General features: G+C 32.0%; 2 protein-coding genes across 2 annotated transcripts; one reads left to right on the plus strand and one right to left on the minus strand.

Moving 5' to 3' along the window:
- The first annotated feature begins 1,741 nt into the window (after positions 1–1,741).
- Positions 1,742–11,280, plus strand: LOC128185570 (cytochrome P450 20A1-like). Its single transcript, XM_052855152.1, has 12 exons — positions 1,742–2,082; positions 2,474–2,556; positions 2,790–2,839; positions 3,073–3,242; positions 5,079–5,224; positions 5,339–5,506; positions 6,490–6,565; positions 7,403–7,579; positions 8,022–8,142; positions 8,432–8,543; positions 8,898–8,962; positions 9,515–11,280. Exons 1-12 carry the CDS (start codon positions 1,959–1,961, stop codon positions 9,762–9,764), a joined length of 1,542 nt encoding a protein of 513 aa, XP_052711112.1. The 5' UTR covers positions 1,742–1,958; the 3' UTR covers positions 9,765–11,280.
- A 255-nt stretch (positions 11,281–11,535) lies between these two features.
- LOC128185569 (uncharacterized) lies at positions 11,536–15,103 on the minus strand. Its single transcript, XM_052855151.1, has 5 exons — positions 14,451–15,103; positions 13,735–13,993; positions 13,366–13,628; positions 12,219–13,037; positions 11,536–12,078 (listed from the first exon to the last, which is right to left on the minus strand). Exons 1-5 carry the CDS (start codon positions 14,968–14,970, stop codon positions 11,672–11,674), a joined length of 2,268 nt encoding a protein of 755 aa, XP_052711111.1. The 5' UTR covers positions 14,971–15,103; the 3' UTR covers positions 11,536–11,671.
- Between the last annotated feature and the right edge of the window lie 840 nt (positions 15,104–15,943).

Raw genomic sequence — 15,943 nt, forward strand, 5'->3', positions numbered from 1 at the left:
TTTTTATTAGGATCAGTAAATGTGGGGTTTGATGTTAGCAAACTTTCAGTCACAAGGTATTATATCTATACTGCCAAAAGGAGATAAACCAAGAGAATATCTAACTAATTGGCGTCCAATATCTCTCCTTAATGTGAACATACAACATTGTTTCAGCATGCATCCCAAATAGAATTTTAAAAGTTCTTCCTTAATTCACAATAGTCAAAAGGGCTTCCTCAAAGGTAGATTTATAGGTAAAAGTTCATGAATGGTTTATGATCGATGTAATTGATGTAGCTCAGGATAAACATTTTCCAGGTATGATGTTACTCACAGTTTTCGAAAAAGCTTTTGATTCCATATCAAGGAAATTTATGTACAATACATTACATTTTTTTAACTTTGGTCCTGATCTTATCAAGTGGGTATCAGTACCATATAATATGGCCAATTTATGCTTTATTCAAAATGGTATTTTTTCAGAATTTTTTGAAATAGGCAGGGGATTGTCGACAAGATGACCAAGTATCCCTATATTTATTCAACTTACGTGTAGAGATATTAGGACTATTACAATATGCAGATGAAACAGTTTTTTTTTTTGGGGGGGGGGGGTTGGATGGGTCTAAAAAAAAGTTAAAGAAGTGCGCTTGATTTTCTTTTTCAGTTTCAAAATTTTCTTGACTAAAACCCAACATTTCTAAAACAAAAGCAATCTATCTTCTACAAAAGATTCAGGATTGTTACGAGTTAATTATAGAATTATCCACAGAATATTAGGTAGTAACAAAATACTAAACGTGTACAATTAAAAATTCGCAACTATGTTCAATATTGTTTTTTAAAACCAGAAACAATTACACATATCTTCTTTTATTGTCCATCTATTTCTCAGATATGGTCTCAGATAAAGTCTGATTGAATTTTTAGAAAGTCTGGTGAAAGAATTGTATTCGATGACAAAACAGTTAATTTTTGGTTTTTCAGAAAAGAAATAAATAGCTATAAACTTAATTATCATGTTATGAAGAGACATGCAAGTCAATCCCGAAAAACTGCTAACATTGCATGGATAATATTGGAAAATATTTACAAAATCACTATTCTTTAGAGGAACTAATGTTGAAAAATAGATTATTTCAAAGAAAATGGTCAAAATGGGCATGTATCTTTGGTGTGGCATAATATGTAGTAAGACCTTATCATGTATAATCTTTATGTTTACTTCCCCAACTTGTGAGTTGTGTGGTGTGAGTGGATGGTATAGATGTATTTGTATTGAAAATGAATTTTAAAAAACAATATCTGACATATTTTGCTGCCAGAATATAAGCCCGATTGTAAAGATCGATCACAATGTTGTAAAGCGTTAGAGTTATATTATTTGCTCTGGCATAGCGCAATTTTGTTTTAGTTACCATAGAAAAACCCTGTGTTGCCTAGAGTTGGCATGTAGGTCTAGAGAAAATTAAATCAACTTTAGAATTTTTTATAGGCAAACCAGATTTATTCATTATGGTTTTGTTCAATCGGGTACAAAGACTCATCACAAGCCATTTTCATCAGTTAATAATTTTATAAGGTGGGGATACAGATTAACTCAAGCCAAACTTGATGAGTAATAGTTGCTGTTCTGGAGGGTATGGAACAGAAGTTTCTGCACCAAAAAGTTCTGTCTTTTCTTTTATCCCCTTACCAGACGATATCCTGCACAAGCGCGGGAAAAACACTTTACACATTGATGTCACTTATATATTAAACCAGATGTTTTGTTTTTTTTTCCTTCAACTTGTTTTACTTCGGAATTAAATAGCAACTAATTGGATATTTAGAGGAACGGACATGAACTCACATTGACTGTACAGTCATGACTGTATGTGGCCTTAATATTATTTTGTAGATGCTGACTGGAAAAATTACAAACTTTTTCGGTTTGATACGCATGCAGTTATATTGTATCTGATGCAACTGGAAATATGTTCTTGCTTTGCATATCTGCCAGCCCTCAATTGGATATATTCATGATTAATGACTTGCATTTCAAATGGGATGAGGAGGAGTTTATAGAGCTTCTATGTATTACATGTAGCTGTTTTATAGGTAGGCTAAATATCATCACTCATATAAATCTTTGGACGACAGTTTTTTCTAACTTCTGAAAAATTTACACTGTGCAAGTGATTTGTTTTTTTTTTTACAGCACAGCAATATGCCCCCATCTTAACCGCAAAGCGTATGACCTTGTTTAAATTATTAAGCCCAATTGGATAAAAGTTTACATTTTAAATGTTATGTAATGTTTACTGTCATCTTTCGATTACATAATTCATTTTGTGCATATCTTGTTTAAAGCAAATACGTTGTTTTAAAAACGTCGGTTATCAGCCTACCCTATCTCCCTACTTATCCCTATATTCAAAGAACAAACACCGTTTTAGCATGTAGCATGTTATGTGATTATTGTTTGTGCAGTATTCCTCTGTTTACATAGAAACAAGAAAGATGGTAGACGTTGTGATATTGACTGTGCTTTACGTAGCTGCGTTGTTCCTTGGTGTGATATATTACTACATGGTAGGAAACTGAGATTTAAAAAGAACTCTTATTATGATTTAAATATCCATCACTGGGCTCTCTTATGCGTAGTACATAGCTATAGCTTGTGTATCTTTCTTTTTAGTTTGATTAGAAATGTTACCAAATGGCAACGGTCGTTTACATTTATTCAAAACACAACATGTACAATTGATCGTAAGATATCTTTTTGTGTGCATATACTAAAAGTCTTTTGGACACTTTTGCATTAGGGAAACAGACAAAGCACTACGATACCTGGGCCTAATCCTACATCTGAGAGGTAAGATAGGAAAAGAGAAAGTTCAAGTTCCTAATTATGAGTTTAATTAAAGATAATGGCATCATTTAATGCAACTTAGAACTCATTTTTCGTCTAGACGATAATAAAAAATTTGTATTATGTATATAAATCTGATATGAATGAATGTTTTTCGTTAAGTTTTCGCAACTTTCACGACTAAAAATATAACCTGTTTGATGCTGAAATTTATTTATATTTTCCCTGTTTTTTAGAGATGGAAATTTGGCAGACATTGCAAAAGCTGGAAGTCTACACGAATACCTTTTAGATCTTCATCAGAAGTACGGGGACATAGCTGCTTTTCGGATGGGAAAGGAGATGGTTGTAAGCATCTGTTCACCAGAACTGTTCAGGGAGCATTCTAATGTGTTTGACCGACCTGGTAAGTGATTTTGGACAAAAACTCAAATCTAAAGTTGCGTGATTCAAGCGCGGGCAACGAAAGCTAGCATTGACAATAGTTTTGAAAGAAAGATAACATACTTTTTTGTTGATGGTTGTAAGCATCTATTTACCAGAACTGTTCAAAGATCATTTGAGTGTGTTAGACCGACCTGGTAAGTGATTTTAAAATCTGATTCTGTCATTGCTGACATCACTATATCAAACATGCATATGAACGCCGGCAATCACAGCTGTATCTATAGCAGTGTTTTACAAAAACAAAACATAAAACTTGTTTGATTAGAAAAAAGATTGATCATTCAAAAGATAATAATTAATTAATTAATGATATCAAAAATTGAAGTCGACAACATTTGTTTAGTTTGCTTAGTTTTCTAGAAAAAAAGCTGTACATGTTGTTAGGCTGTTTTAAAACATAAGCAATTAGCTTTATTTGATAAGAATATGTATTTATTTAAGGTGCTAAAGTTACATTTTACGGTATGGTAAAGTGAAGGCCGCCTCAAAACCGGTTTAGAAAATGTGTGTAACAACTGGGAACAATTTAACCTTAATGGGCGTTGTTGCGCGCTCATTCAATTTAATTTTTTAAAACTAAAGATGAGAAATGATTACGTGGCTTAAAATAGCTACAATCTTGTCCAAAACCTGTAATAAAATTAAATGCAATACTTTAAACATACTATGTCTGGCGTGTACAGTATTTTGGAAAAATTGTTTTTTAAAAAAGTGAATTTAAGGATGACAGACCCAATTTACTTCTACAATAGTGATTTTCATGAAAATTTTATATGAGTTAGAGTTACTAATAAAAGATATATGAAAAGTAATCAAAAAATAACATTTAAATAGAAATCGATTTTTAGTAGCGACCATTTATTACTTTGCTTTTTCCATCGAATATAAGGGGATAAAGCGTTCTTATAACAGCAATGATAATTGTTTTTAAATTCTGCAATAGATTTTGTATCAAAATTGAAATTTGATACACATATGAAGATTTTGAACTAATATCATAAAAAAAAATTGACCATGTCATCGACTTCGTTTTTACGGAGGCACATGCGAAAGTGCGGTGTGTCTTTAATTTTCTTCAATTTATCAAAAAAAAGTACTGCGCAGTCTCTTAATTAAAGGCGATGACCCTCATTTTGAGGTCGATTTATGAAACAAACAACTATTAGAGTGTGCTAAACATTTTTTATAATAAAATACTCCAAATCTAAAGCACAGGAACTGTTTAACCGTGTTTTTAATAAGAGAAAATTAATTGGAATGTAAATGAATTGTTTATTGGCTCAAACTCAATTAAATAATCTAAATGTAGGTGGTCAAAGCTATTTTGAACTAATATAAAACTCACTACAGCACTGTGACATCCTTTAAAACATTGTGCAGGTCAAATAATGTTGAAAAACGTATTTTAGCATGTTAACTCAAAGCAAAGGCAGTCAATACTTGCACAATAAAGATGTGTATTGATGACGTAGAACAGCTATAAATTGTGTCATAAACAATTCGTTGAGTTTTAGTTATTGTGACGTACATGTAATATTGTATTGAGAATTCGATGTTCCTAATAATTCCTCAATTTGGGTGCGTGATATTTCTGCGCCAAGCGAATTAGGTCAGTCGTCCTTAAATTGGCGCATTTTTGGATTCATATATTCTTAAACATACATATATGACATTTAGCAATGTATTAGATTTCCAAACACGATAAAATGAATACACAGTCAAATGTTTTACGTTCACTTTATTTTAGCATTTTTTACACAAAAGATTAATTAAAAAGAATATTCATTCTTTAAAGCTTCACTGTATAAAATATTTGAGCCTTTGCTGGGGAGGAAATCGATACCATTCGCAAATAAAGCCGAAGGGAAGAGCAGGCGTAAGAATTACAACCTAGCTTTGGGTTCGAGTCATTTACACTGTTACTACCCAGGAATACAAGCAGTGGGTATTTTACCACGATACCACTCGATTTGTTTTATTTTCAGTACTAAATATCAAACGGCCGTTTAAATAAAACACATGGCTGCGTTTTAAGAATTGTTCACTATTTTGCAGTTATCTGAAAATTTGGTACACGACTGGTCCAATTTAGCTGAAATGGAACAAATTCCCTTGAATGATTCGATGATCACTTTCGGGATAAAGTTAGCTAGTGTTAGTATGTTTGGCAGCGATTCATGTTCCGATGAAGCAATCAAGGATATCAGGCACAACTTTCTTCTTGTGAGCAATTTTTTCAGTGAAGTCATCTCCTTTTGTCTGATTTTGCAAATGACACATCTTTATACTAATACACAAAAAGACATTAACATGAATGACTTATACCGAAATGAGCAAAACTGATCTCTGGACTGGTTCTCAATTAAAGATATGTCATTTTTTAAAATTAACTTTTAATTTTATTTTATCCTTTTTTTAAATGAATTTTTTTTTGAAATGAATTCTGTAAAAATTTATAAAAGGAATATGACCTCACACTTTTGGCAACAACACTTCAAACTAAGCCTACTGTTTCAATCTCCTTTAGGTAAAGGTGAAACGTAACATTATAATTATTTCTTATCTACCCTAACAATTAATAATAATTAATTAATTAATAATTATTTCTTATCTACCCTAACAATTATTTTCAAATTAGCATACTGCTTTTTTGAAACAGAACTAAAGTGTTTCTTAAATATTCTGAAATATTGAAAATGATGAATTACATTATGTACAGACCATTCTCGTGTAAAATTATATGAACACTTAAAGGTGTCCCTAAAAGGGAATGAATTATCTTAAATTTGAGTAAATATAATCCAACGATTGCCATTGTCATTAAGATGTATCATTTAAGTGAAAAATATGACAACGAATTTCAGATTTATTAAGGTTGAAAGATAATGATGTAGAAGTTCCCGGCATAGTCGAGCTTTTGATATATCTTAATATTCTATAAAATGTCCAAATTTCAAGCCTTTTCTTTTAAGGGAACAAACATGCTCATACGTTAATAATAGCTTTCAAAATGTTCAAAATTTTGATACAAACGTATCTGCCTTGAGTAATTTATATATTTTATGATATTGAAGAAAAACAATTAAGATTTATTATCAGACTTTTAAAGAAATTAATTGTAAATTAAGACTATTGTTAGCTTCAGATCGTTTCAAGCAATCTTGTATAGTCTATTCCAACGTCTTTTCCTTGAAACTTTGAAACAGGCATCGAATGAATTAGAGAGAAAATTGATTGGAATATCAGATGAAGACAGTGAAAGAGTGAAGACGTTTGAAGATGGTAAACAAAACTAAAGCAACGGTTCATGTTAACATATAAAACTAGATCATGTACTTCTTTTAACATTTTGTGGATCAGATTTTTTTTCTTCTCTGCATAAAGACACCCTGGATCGTGACCAAATACGTTCTTTTCGAATAATTATACATTTCAAGAATTCCAAATGATTATGATATGAAGATTTTGTCAACAGTCTTTACTCTTTTTTCATTATTTTTATAGAAATATATTTCAGGCAGTTGAACATAAAGTCCATTTTTAATTTTAAATTTTCTTTAAAAAAAGCACTGGTGTAAGCAACTGAAAAAAACAAATACCAGTAACTTATTTTATTTGATATTACGATACCAAATTTAACAAACAAATATAATTTTACCAGTTATGCTCTTTAAAACAGATAAGGTAATTTAATTTCATTACATTTACGAACGTCCATTTATATGAAACATTAATTATTAAGGAGGCTGGATGGTCAACAAATTAGCCATCAGATCTCCCTAAACCTATTTAATATGATGTCTTTAGCTATAAACTTTCATTTAGTAAAAACTTATATTTTACCTTTGTAAATTTGGGCATGTTCATATATTCTTATATAACGCTTTCCTTTGAAAGGAGATTAATATAGTCTTAAAAATGGTCACTACCGTCAAGCCCTCTTAAGTGTTTTTATTTATTTTTTTTTGCAAGCTATTTCCTAATCAAATTCGAATCTGTTTATGTTTACAAATTGTATGCAATTTTTAGCAAGAAATAAAGAAAAAGATTGATGCCGCTTCTCGATAATAATAACTTGCTGATTGAGAATGGCCACATTTATATAATCGTATGTTTTAGCTCGAAATAGATTTCATGATCATGTTAACAAGTTGGTGACCAAGCGCAGAGAACATCGGAAGAAAACAGACGCCACTCTTTTGGTTGACGTGCTTATTGACAGCACCAATGACGAGGAAGAGATACTTCATGATGCCGTCACATTTACTGCCGCAGGCTCCCACACAACAGGAAGCTGTAATATTTTCCATTCACTTCTGTGACTAACCTATCCCAGCGTTTAAGGTGGTATTGGACACCCCCATATTATGACGAACTATCTATTGAAATAAACAAAACAAAAAACAAATGTAATTTTATAAAAAGATCCTTTCCCAAAATTGTCACTTAAAAACGTAGCGCAGTAGGTTACAAATGTGTATGTCATGAGTTCGAATCTCACGGGGGATTTTAAAAAAGTTTACCTTTCCAAAAGTTTTATAACGTATTTTTTGGTTAAGTATTGTAAAATTTAAAAATACTAAACCGTTGAAGGTATTTAAGTTATAATGTACTTGAATCCATCTCCAAATTGACAGATAGTCTATACCACCTTAATCGACATAAACAATATAGGCTTAAATAAGTCAATGTCATAATATTCTTAAGATTTTTTTTTAAGTCTCTTCTTTTTATATAGTGTTAACGTGGGCGTTGTACTTTCTCTCTACTAATCCTGATGTCCAGGAAAACGTTTACACAGAAATTGACCAAGTGATCGGCACTAGTGATGTAGACCCCAGATCAGCTAAGGATCTTAAGTAAGTCTATTGGTAAAAGAATATACTGTTTAGAGTGAATTGTCATAGCTAGTAAATTTCATGAAATAAAGGTATCTCTTAAAACTTCAAAACTCTGGTGCAGCAAAATTTTTCTGTTAAGCTACATGTTCAGATTCTATTATACTTTCGCATAAAAAAAATTGATCAAAAGACATTCCCACTGTACCCAAAATATTTGATTTAGACAAACAATTCAAATTGAAATGTCTTCTCTTATTAAATTCCATGCACGTATGTTGTCTAAGTGTATTCATATTTTGTATTTCAGGTATCTACATAAAGTGATAAACGAGACAATTAGATGTGCTGTAATAATACCATGGACGGCCAGGTACCAAGATAATGACTCAGAACTCGGAGGATATAAAATCCCTGCAAAAGTACGATATAATGTATACAAAAAATATCAAAACAATGGAATTTTTAGTCTACATTTTCACCTTCAAATGTCTTGCATTATTGTATGTCATTGAAGACATAACAAATGGTATTATAAATCTAATATGTTTATAGTCTTTTTATACCAATGGACATTTTTTTTATCTACCTCAAATAAAAAGTCTTTGATTAAAGTAAACTTTATATGATCTTTTAAATAAAAAGAAAATCTCAATGCAGGCTATTGTTTTATATGCCACGAAGACAGAGACACTCAGTGATGTAAATTTGGTAAGTTTTGGTTGATTGTATGGATATTATCCATTCGATTATGTTTATTATTATTTTATTTTTAGACATCTGTAATTCACGCACTTGGCGCAAGTCTCCAAAGTGAAAAATATTTTTTGAATCCTAAAAGGTTAGTTACGCTTTAATAATAAATATTTTTTTTATTTGGGTTGATTGTTCAGCGAAATATATTTTATCCTCTTCTTTAGAAGGGGAAAAAATGTTATGGTTAGATACAATTTATTTATTAAAGATTCAATTCTAATGGCCGTGTTTTATTAAAGTATTTAAAAAATATTTTTGATTTAAGGTTAAATTGTATAAATATGTTTGATACTAGTATCAAAATTAAGCACAAAGAAAAACAAAAAAAGTATAGGCCTAATAATGTAATAATAATCCTTTTTTGTTATTTTGATATTGGTGCAACGGATATGTCGTATAGACGTTTTTCAGAGACTGTAAAGATGTAGTAAAAAATCAATGAAAGTGTTTGATACTAGTATCAAAATAAAGCACAAATGTGTCTACACAAATACGTATAGCGGTAAAAATCATTTTATTTTTACATTCACAAATTTGTCGTAAAGACGTTTTCCAGTGACTATAAAAATGTCCAATTAGTTTTGAAAGTGAGAACACCATTTTTTATTCTGTTTTACTTTTTCTACTACTTTTAAAGGTTTGACCCAGATCGATTTTCTGAAGCAAATATAAAATCCAGACCAGCATATGCGTTTCAACCCTTTGGATTCGCTGGCAAAAGAATGTGTCCCGGATACAACCTGGCTATTATTGGAGCTATTGCTTTGCTAGTCAATATCCTGAAAATTTTCCGGGTAAAATTGGTTGAAGGCCAAATGGTGACTCCGAAATTTGGTATAGTTACTCATCCAAAGGACAAAATCTGGATCACAGTGGAGAAAAGATGAAGGAGATTGACTATATGATTTGTGTGTCACTTTGGAAGACATTAGATATTCCATAATAATTGGCGGAGGGGGATCCGTGATATTAAATCTAATCATTTTTCCCGTTTTATTTGGGGTTTTTTTAAATGTTTCAAAAACAATTAAAAGAAATACACTTTTTGAACGAAGAATTTAAATGTACATTTTCAAATTTGTTTGTTTATCTGTTATAAACCACTTTTATTTTGCAATAAATTCTTTATTAACACATTGCCTAAACTTTGCCTGTTCAACAGCATTATATACAGTGTCCCATAACGTCAAAATGCAATTTGATTATTACATATAATGTAAATTTTCAATCAACAAATTTTACATTTATATGTTTTTAAAAATAAGACGATGTTTATAAAAACACAACAAATTCATCGTGTGCTCCAAATGACGTCCTTTTTTTATCAATGAAGATGTCTGTCTATGAAAAAAAAATTCATAACAGCCACTGTACGGATCCAATCCTCTGAAATCTCACGATGTAAAGAATCTGTTACTTGTTGAATCGTAATTCCAGGGTATTCTTCTTTATAATTTGCACAATTATACCTGGAGTCCGTGATTTATAATACAGTTTTAAAACAGAAGATGCCTGCTCTAATGTCCGAGTTATCTTGATTGAAATTCAATCTAAACCAAGAAATATGATGCAACTTTGTAAGACCCCATTAACATAACAGTCAAATAGACAGAAGCTACGTTATCATAAGTTATAAACTTGTATTTACATTCCCTTATTGATGAAAAATAATACTTTATTAATTAAAAAATAGGTATAAGTTGCTTCTAGATTCGTTCTACACTGGTTTTCACACAGACTGTTGAGATAAGCCTTGAAAATATAATCCATAAAAAAATCATTCTTGAAATTTTGCCTCTAACAATAGAAACAACTTTCCTGTTGAATAATTGTAAAACATTGCGGTAAACAACATGTATGAGTTATATTTTCACACCGATAATATTGAATTCAATGTTTGGAAATTACATATATATTCATACACAGCGATTGGGTTGTTGCATTTAAAAGCATTAAAAGATCACCGGATATAATGAAAAAACGCAGTAGATTGTAAATATATTGTACACTGTAAATGTACGTCATCATTTTCTTACATAAAATGCTATGACAAATGTAAGGGTAAAAATTCATAAATTTCTAATTAACTTTTTGAGAACACTAATGACGATTAATATGCACATTAAGGTGATGAATATTGCTAAAAAGACATTCGAAATGAAGGCAAATGACATAAAGTAGTGAAGCTCTTTACAAAATGAATCAATAGATCTGAAGTGTAAGTCTAAAACATTATAGATAGAGACAACTGCATTTATCAAACACATTCTAAAGTCAAATACAATTTAAGAATAGCACGGAAAAATAACTTTTCGTATAATAATGATAATGAGGGTGTAAAGTCTATACAAGCTAAGCAAGTTATAGGTGATATTGTTAACTAAATTATATGCAGTCCCATAAAAAAACTCAAGTGCGTTTCACTTCCCATACATTGGGTTTTGCAAATGTTTGATCTTGTTTCCGTACGCCATTATGCTTAGCTGGGTTCTTGAGGCTCTCAAAACGGATCGAAAAGACCGCAGTTTCTCTGTGACATTTGTCTTTGATCCCTTTACTAGATTGTAAACACTAAAAACAAGGAAACCTACATCGAGAACAGCTGTTAAAGGAGGCAGTACGATGTCGGCAAATGAAGCAGCGCGTAGGACTACGCGTGCAACTGCTATAGGTATACCCCTGATCATAGACAGTGTTCCAGCTGCAACCTGAAGTGCTGTTGCATCAACCCCGTTTGCATCGTCTGTATGCATGGTCCGTTCCTGTATTACTTGAATTAATTTTTGGAGTTTTTTCAAGGAATCTTCCAAGACTCTAGATCGTTCGCGAAAATTCTTGAATAGCGCTCAAACTTTGCATTTGCATCCCTATTTAACACTACTTCGGTTACTGTTGCTCCCACAACAGTTACACCACTTAAAGAACCAATGACAGCTCCACCAACTGTCAAACCAAGGGACACTCCCGCTGTAAAAGGAGCTGCAATAACTCCTGCAATGGCAAGTGCTGATCCTGCAATGCCTACTGAAGACCCCACAATAGTTGAAATATTTACATTTCGTCTCCGGCCCTCTAATTCATCAATGATCTCGCTACACAGTATTTCTAAAGCCATGTTGCATCTCATCCACATATCCAATGCCAATTTTGCGGTAGTTAGTGTAGATTTAGCAAGGTTTGTGTCGTAGAATATCCTAAAGTCTTAAAATGAAAGTTTTATAAAAAAATTCAGTGAGTTATTTATATACGTGTATAAAATAATGAAATTGCAAAAGCATATCTTAACATATAAAAAATTATGTAGAAAGACAACTGCCCATTATTATTTTATGGGTAATTACCTGAATGACTATCATGTTTATGTTTTTGCGGTACAAAAGCCACTGGTGGGTCCATCAAACAGTTACATACTCTGTATCTGGCTGCAATTCTGTGAAATTGTCCTGAAAAGGTCCGGAAGAGAGTAATGTGAAACTTTGAAACATTCTCGGCATCAAATAGGCATTTGTAAACGGCATCTATATGAGCAAAATATTGTCGTCTTTTCAGAAAATCTTTCGGCTGTTTTCGTCTTCTTATTTGACTATAGAGCTTCCATTCTGTTTCAATTCTGTCTTCATGTATGCTAGCACTAAGTACATAGATTGGTACTTGGAAACACGTTGCTGCTGCGATGAGTTCTAGATCCTGCAATGTCATCCCATCTTCAATTCTTTCAGTGAAGAAAGTCGCAGACTCTTTAAGTATTGTATCACGAAATCTAAAAGCATCCAAAACTTTATGTTCTCGGTATTTGAAGTTTTTCAAAGACTCTCTATCAGCACTTTCTTTCTCTGCAATTAGAAGAGGGCCATATATGTTTGGAGTTTCTTTTATTTCTGCTATTACTTCCTGCATGATTTTTTGGTATTGTTCTTCACTGCCAAATATATCTTTGCTCATGCATCGATACAAGGAATGTGTGTGATCGGAAATCGTGTCTATCATACGGTCTTCCATGTCAGTTCTTTCCATGACAAGACGAAGCTCAGAATGTATCGGAATTATGTTCATTTCTCTACGTACATCATCACAAAACCAGTTTTCAGGAGGGTTTACTGGGAAAAACGTAATAAGCGGCCGATGTCGTTTGTTTTTGCCTATTTCTTGATTTTCTGAAACTGTATAGAAATTGAAAACTGAGATTTTATCCAGACTCCTGTTTAATATATATTAAATCATATTTCAGCATGAGAGAGAAAGAAAGTTACAAGATTTTCTTCAAACATTTTACTTATTGTTTTGGGTCACATCGATGATTTATGTATTTTAACATAAATATTACAGCATTCAAAATGCTTTAAGAATATTCATATCCATCTTGCTATCGGTTCGTCCGTTTATCAATCCATATGTTTCTATGTCTGTCTCATCTTCCGACCTCATCCATCTATCTATTTATCTATGACACATTTTTTTTGTGATTCCTGCGTAAACATTTAACTTTACCTTCTACTTTTCTGGCAACAAATGGAGGAGCAAGCATACAGTTACATCCAGTCTTTGAAGTGATTCTATCAACATATTCTCTGCCATTTTCCTTCTGGAGGAATAATGTTATGAAGTATCGACAATTTTTGGCTTTGACATAAGTCGTTGGAGTTGTAATCTCCCAACTGCAATTTTCCTTGCAGTTTTGAAAAATGTATATTGGAAATCCCGTCCAGTCAGCTGCTATTTGAAGAGACAGTTCGAAATCGTTCTCCGGAAAACTGCAAAGAAGTTGAATATTCAGTTATTTTTTTATACTGAATTGCTACAGTTGATAAAATCTATACTTTGTATCAAACTTTGAAACGCAGTATTATTAATACGCACCTCATGGGCAATTCTACGTCTTCATTTCCAAATACATCTTTGCTTATGCATTTTGCTAGTGTTCCTTTTCCGCCAAGCAATAGCTCTAATTGCCTCCCTTCTTCTGCTAAAATGTCGTTGATATGTTTGTAGTCATCAGATAGCCCTCCAGGCCATGGGGTATCATCTCTCTGATAAATCAACTTGTTCTTTTCCGGTATGTGTTTGTAATGTTGATGAAGCCCATGACGACTGACGGGTGGACAACAAGGCATTAATTCTGAAACCAAAATAACAATAAGCACTTTTTTCCGTTTTATTGTTTGTAATCAATTGATTAGGTGTATTTTTAAAAATAAGTAACTGTTTTACAGAGCTTTTAGGTTTATCCTTTCACTGAAACATTGAGGAATGATTAATTCCTTGTGCACTCTCAAAGTATTATGTCAACTTTTGTTGAAATAATTTTAATTTACATTTCTAAATCTAGTTGTTTATCGATGAATTGGTTTTTTGACACTTTATAATTTAGTTTTAGATTCGATATTCCTGATAATGAAAAAATATAAGATTAACTCTTGGTTAATGCATTACACGTGTTACAAAATAATGTGACACGAGTGTATAATTCTAATTTTCAATCTAAAAAAAATTGCCTGTAAGAGAAAGCTGCTTCAACACATACTAAGTTTTTTCTTATAAATTCCAAATATGATAACTGAAACAAACTCACTCACCCAGCGATCGAATTCGATCAAGATCTATTGTGTTGTTGGCAATTGGGAACTGCCCAATTATCTCTGGAGTTTTTTGACTGCATAGACATTCTTCTTTGAGGTCTATTTCAAACGATGGACTTTCTTTGCTGCTTTTGAAAACCAAAGGAGATTCAAATGTATACAAGTAACTACCGCAAATTGGAAGATACAAATTTGACTCTTCCCTGCCTGAAACATCTTTTGGGGAAACAACATAAATTGCAGCATTAAAAATGCTTGCTAGTGCAAATAAATGTACTGCATTTGCCGATTTCCAATCAGTTAATTGTTTCCTGAACGCATCTTTTGATAACTGTTTCCCTAGCGTCTCTGCATTCTTTTTGTCGTGAACGTTCTCTGAAATATTTTCTTCAACATTTGCAAGTTGCTTGTAAACCTGTACAAAATCATTAGCTTCTACGTGTGCTTTTAGGAAATCTTTAACATCCTTCTCGTTTTTTGGAGTTCCGTAAATAATCTGAGCAAAAAGATCGAACATATTGGTTATTTCTACTGAAGAAACATCTGAATAACTAGATTTTGAAAAAGATAAGAATCTTTTTTCTTTTGTTAGTAGAAAATGTCTTAAAGTTTCAAAGTTGTTGCGGAACCTTTTGTCTACACATTTTGAATGTCTTCTATTTGTAATTTTTAAACCACAGTCTATATAACGATCAATGTTTTCATCACATCGTATGAAATGGACATTTTCTCTGTCAAATCGTAAGAAAAGTATCAATGAGTGGTCCAACAATAGAGTATAGCTCATTATTGCCACTATCTGCATGCAATGCTGATACACGTCTTCTCAAATCTTTCAAAATAGACTCTTTGTCATTCATTGTTGAGTTAGTTTTGGAAACAAAGTAATAAGAAATCTGAAAAAACACAGATTTGAAATTAATCTGATAATAAAGGTCTAGATTTCTCTTTTCGATACAAAACTAGCAAAAGCTTTATTGTTTAACCTCTACTGACATTGTAAAAAAAATGTGTCCTTTTAATATTTATGGAATACTTCTATGGTGAAAGGCAAGTTGAATTTCGATTACGAAGGGATCATTGTCTATATTTCAAAAGACGAAAATAAGACCAGCTGGAACATTAATATTTTGTTGTATTTACAGTTTCAGTTACAGTGGTAGCAACGTTATTGTTGACAAACGACACGCATGATTCTGATACTCGAACGATCACGCACGATACACGAACGATCACGCACGATACACGGACGATCACTAACTTACTGAATCTTCACGATACACGAACAAAAACGATAAAACACGCAACCGAACGATTCTACACCATTAAAAACGCAAAAATTTTTAAGATTAGAATTAAGGAAACGTATTACTTTAATTCCTATTGCTTTATGTTTGTGTGTTATTGAAAAGCGGCATGTACTTTAGTCATGCACTGTTTTGTATTTTACGAGTTAACACTTTTACACATCCATACACAAATATAAAGAA

The sequence above is a fragment of the Crassostrea angulata genome, chromosome 5, assembly GCF_025612915.1.
Source record: "Crassostrea angulata isolate pt1a10 chromosome 5, ASM2561291v2, whole genome shotgun sequence".
NCBI lineage: Eukaryota > Metazoa > Mollusca > Bivalvia > Ostreida > Ostreidae > Magallana > Magallana angulata.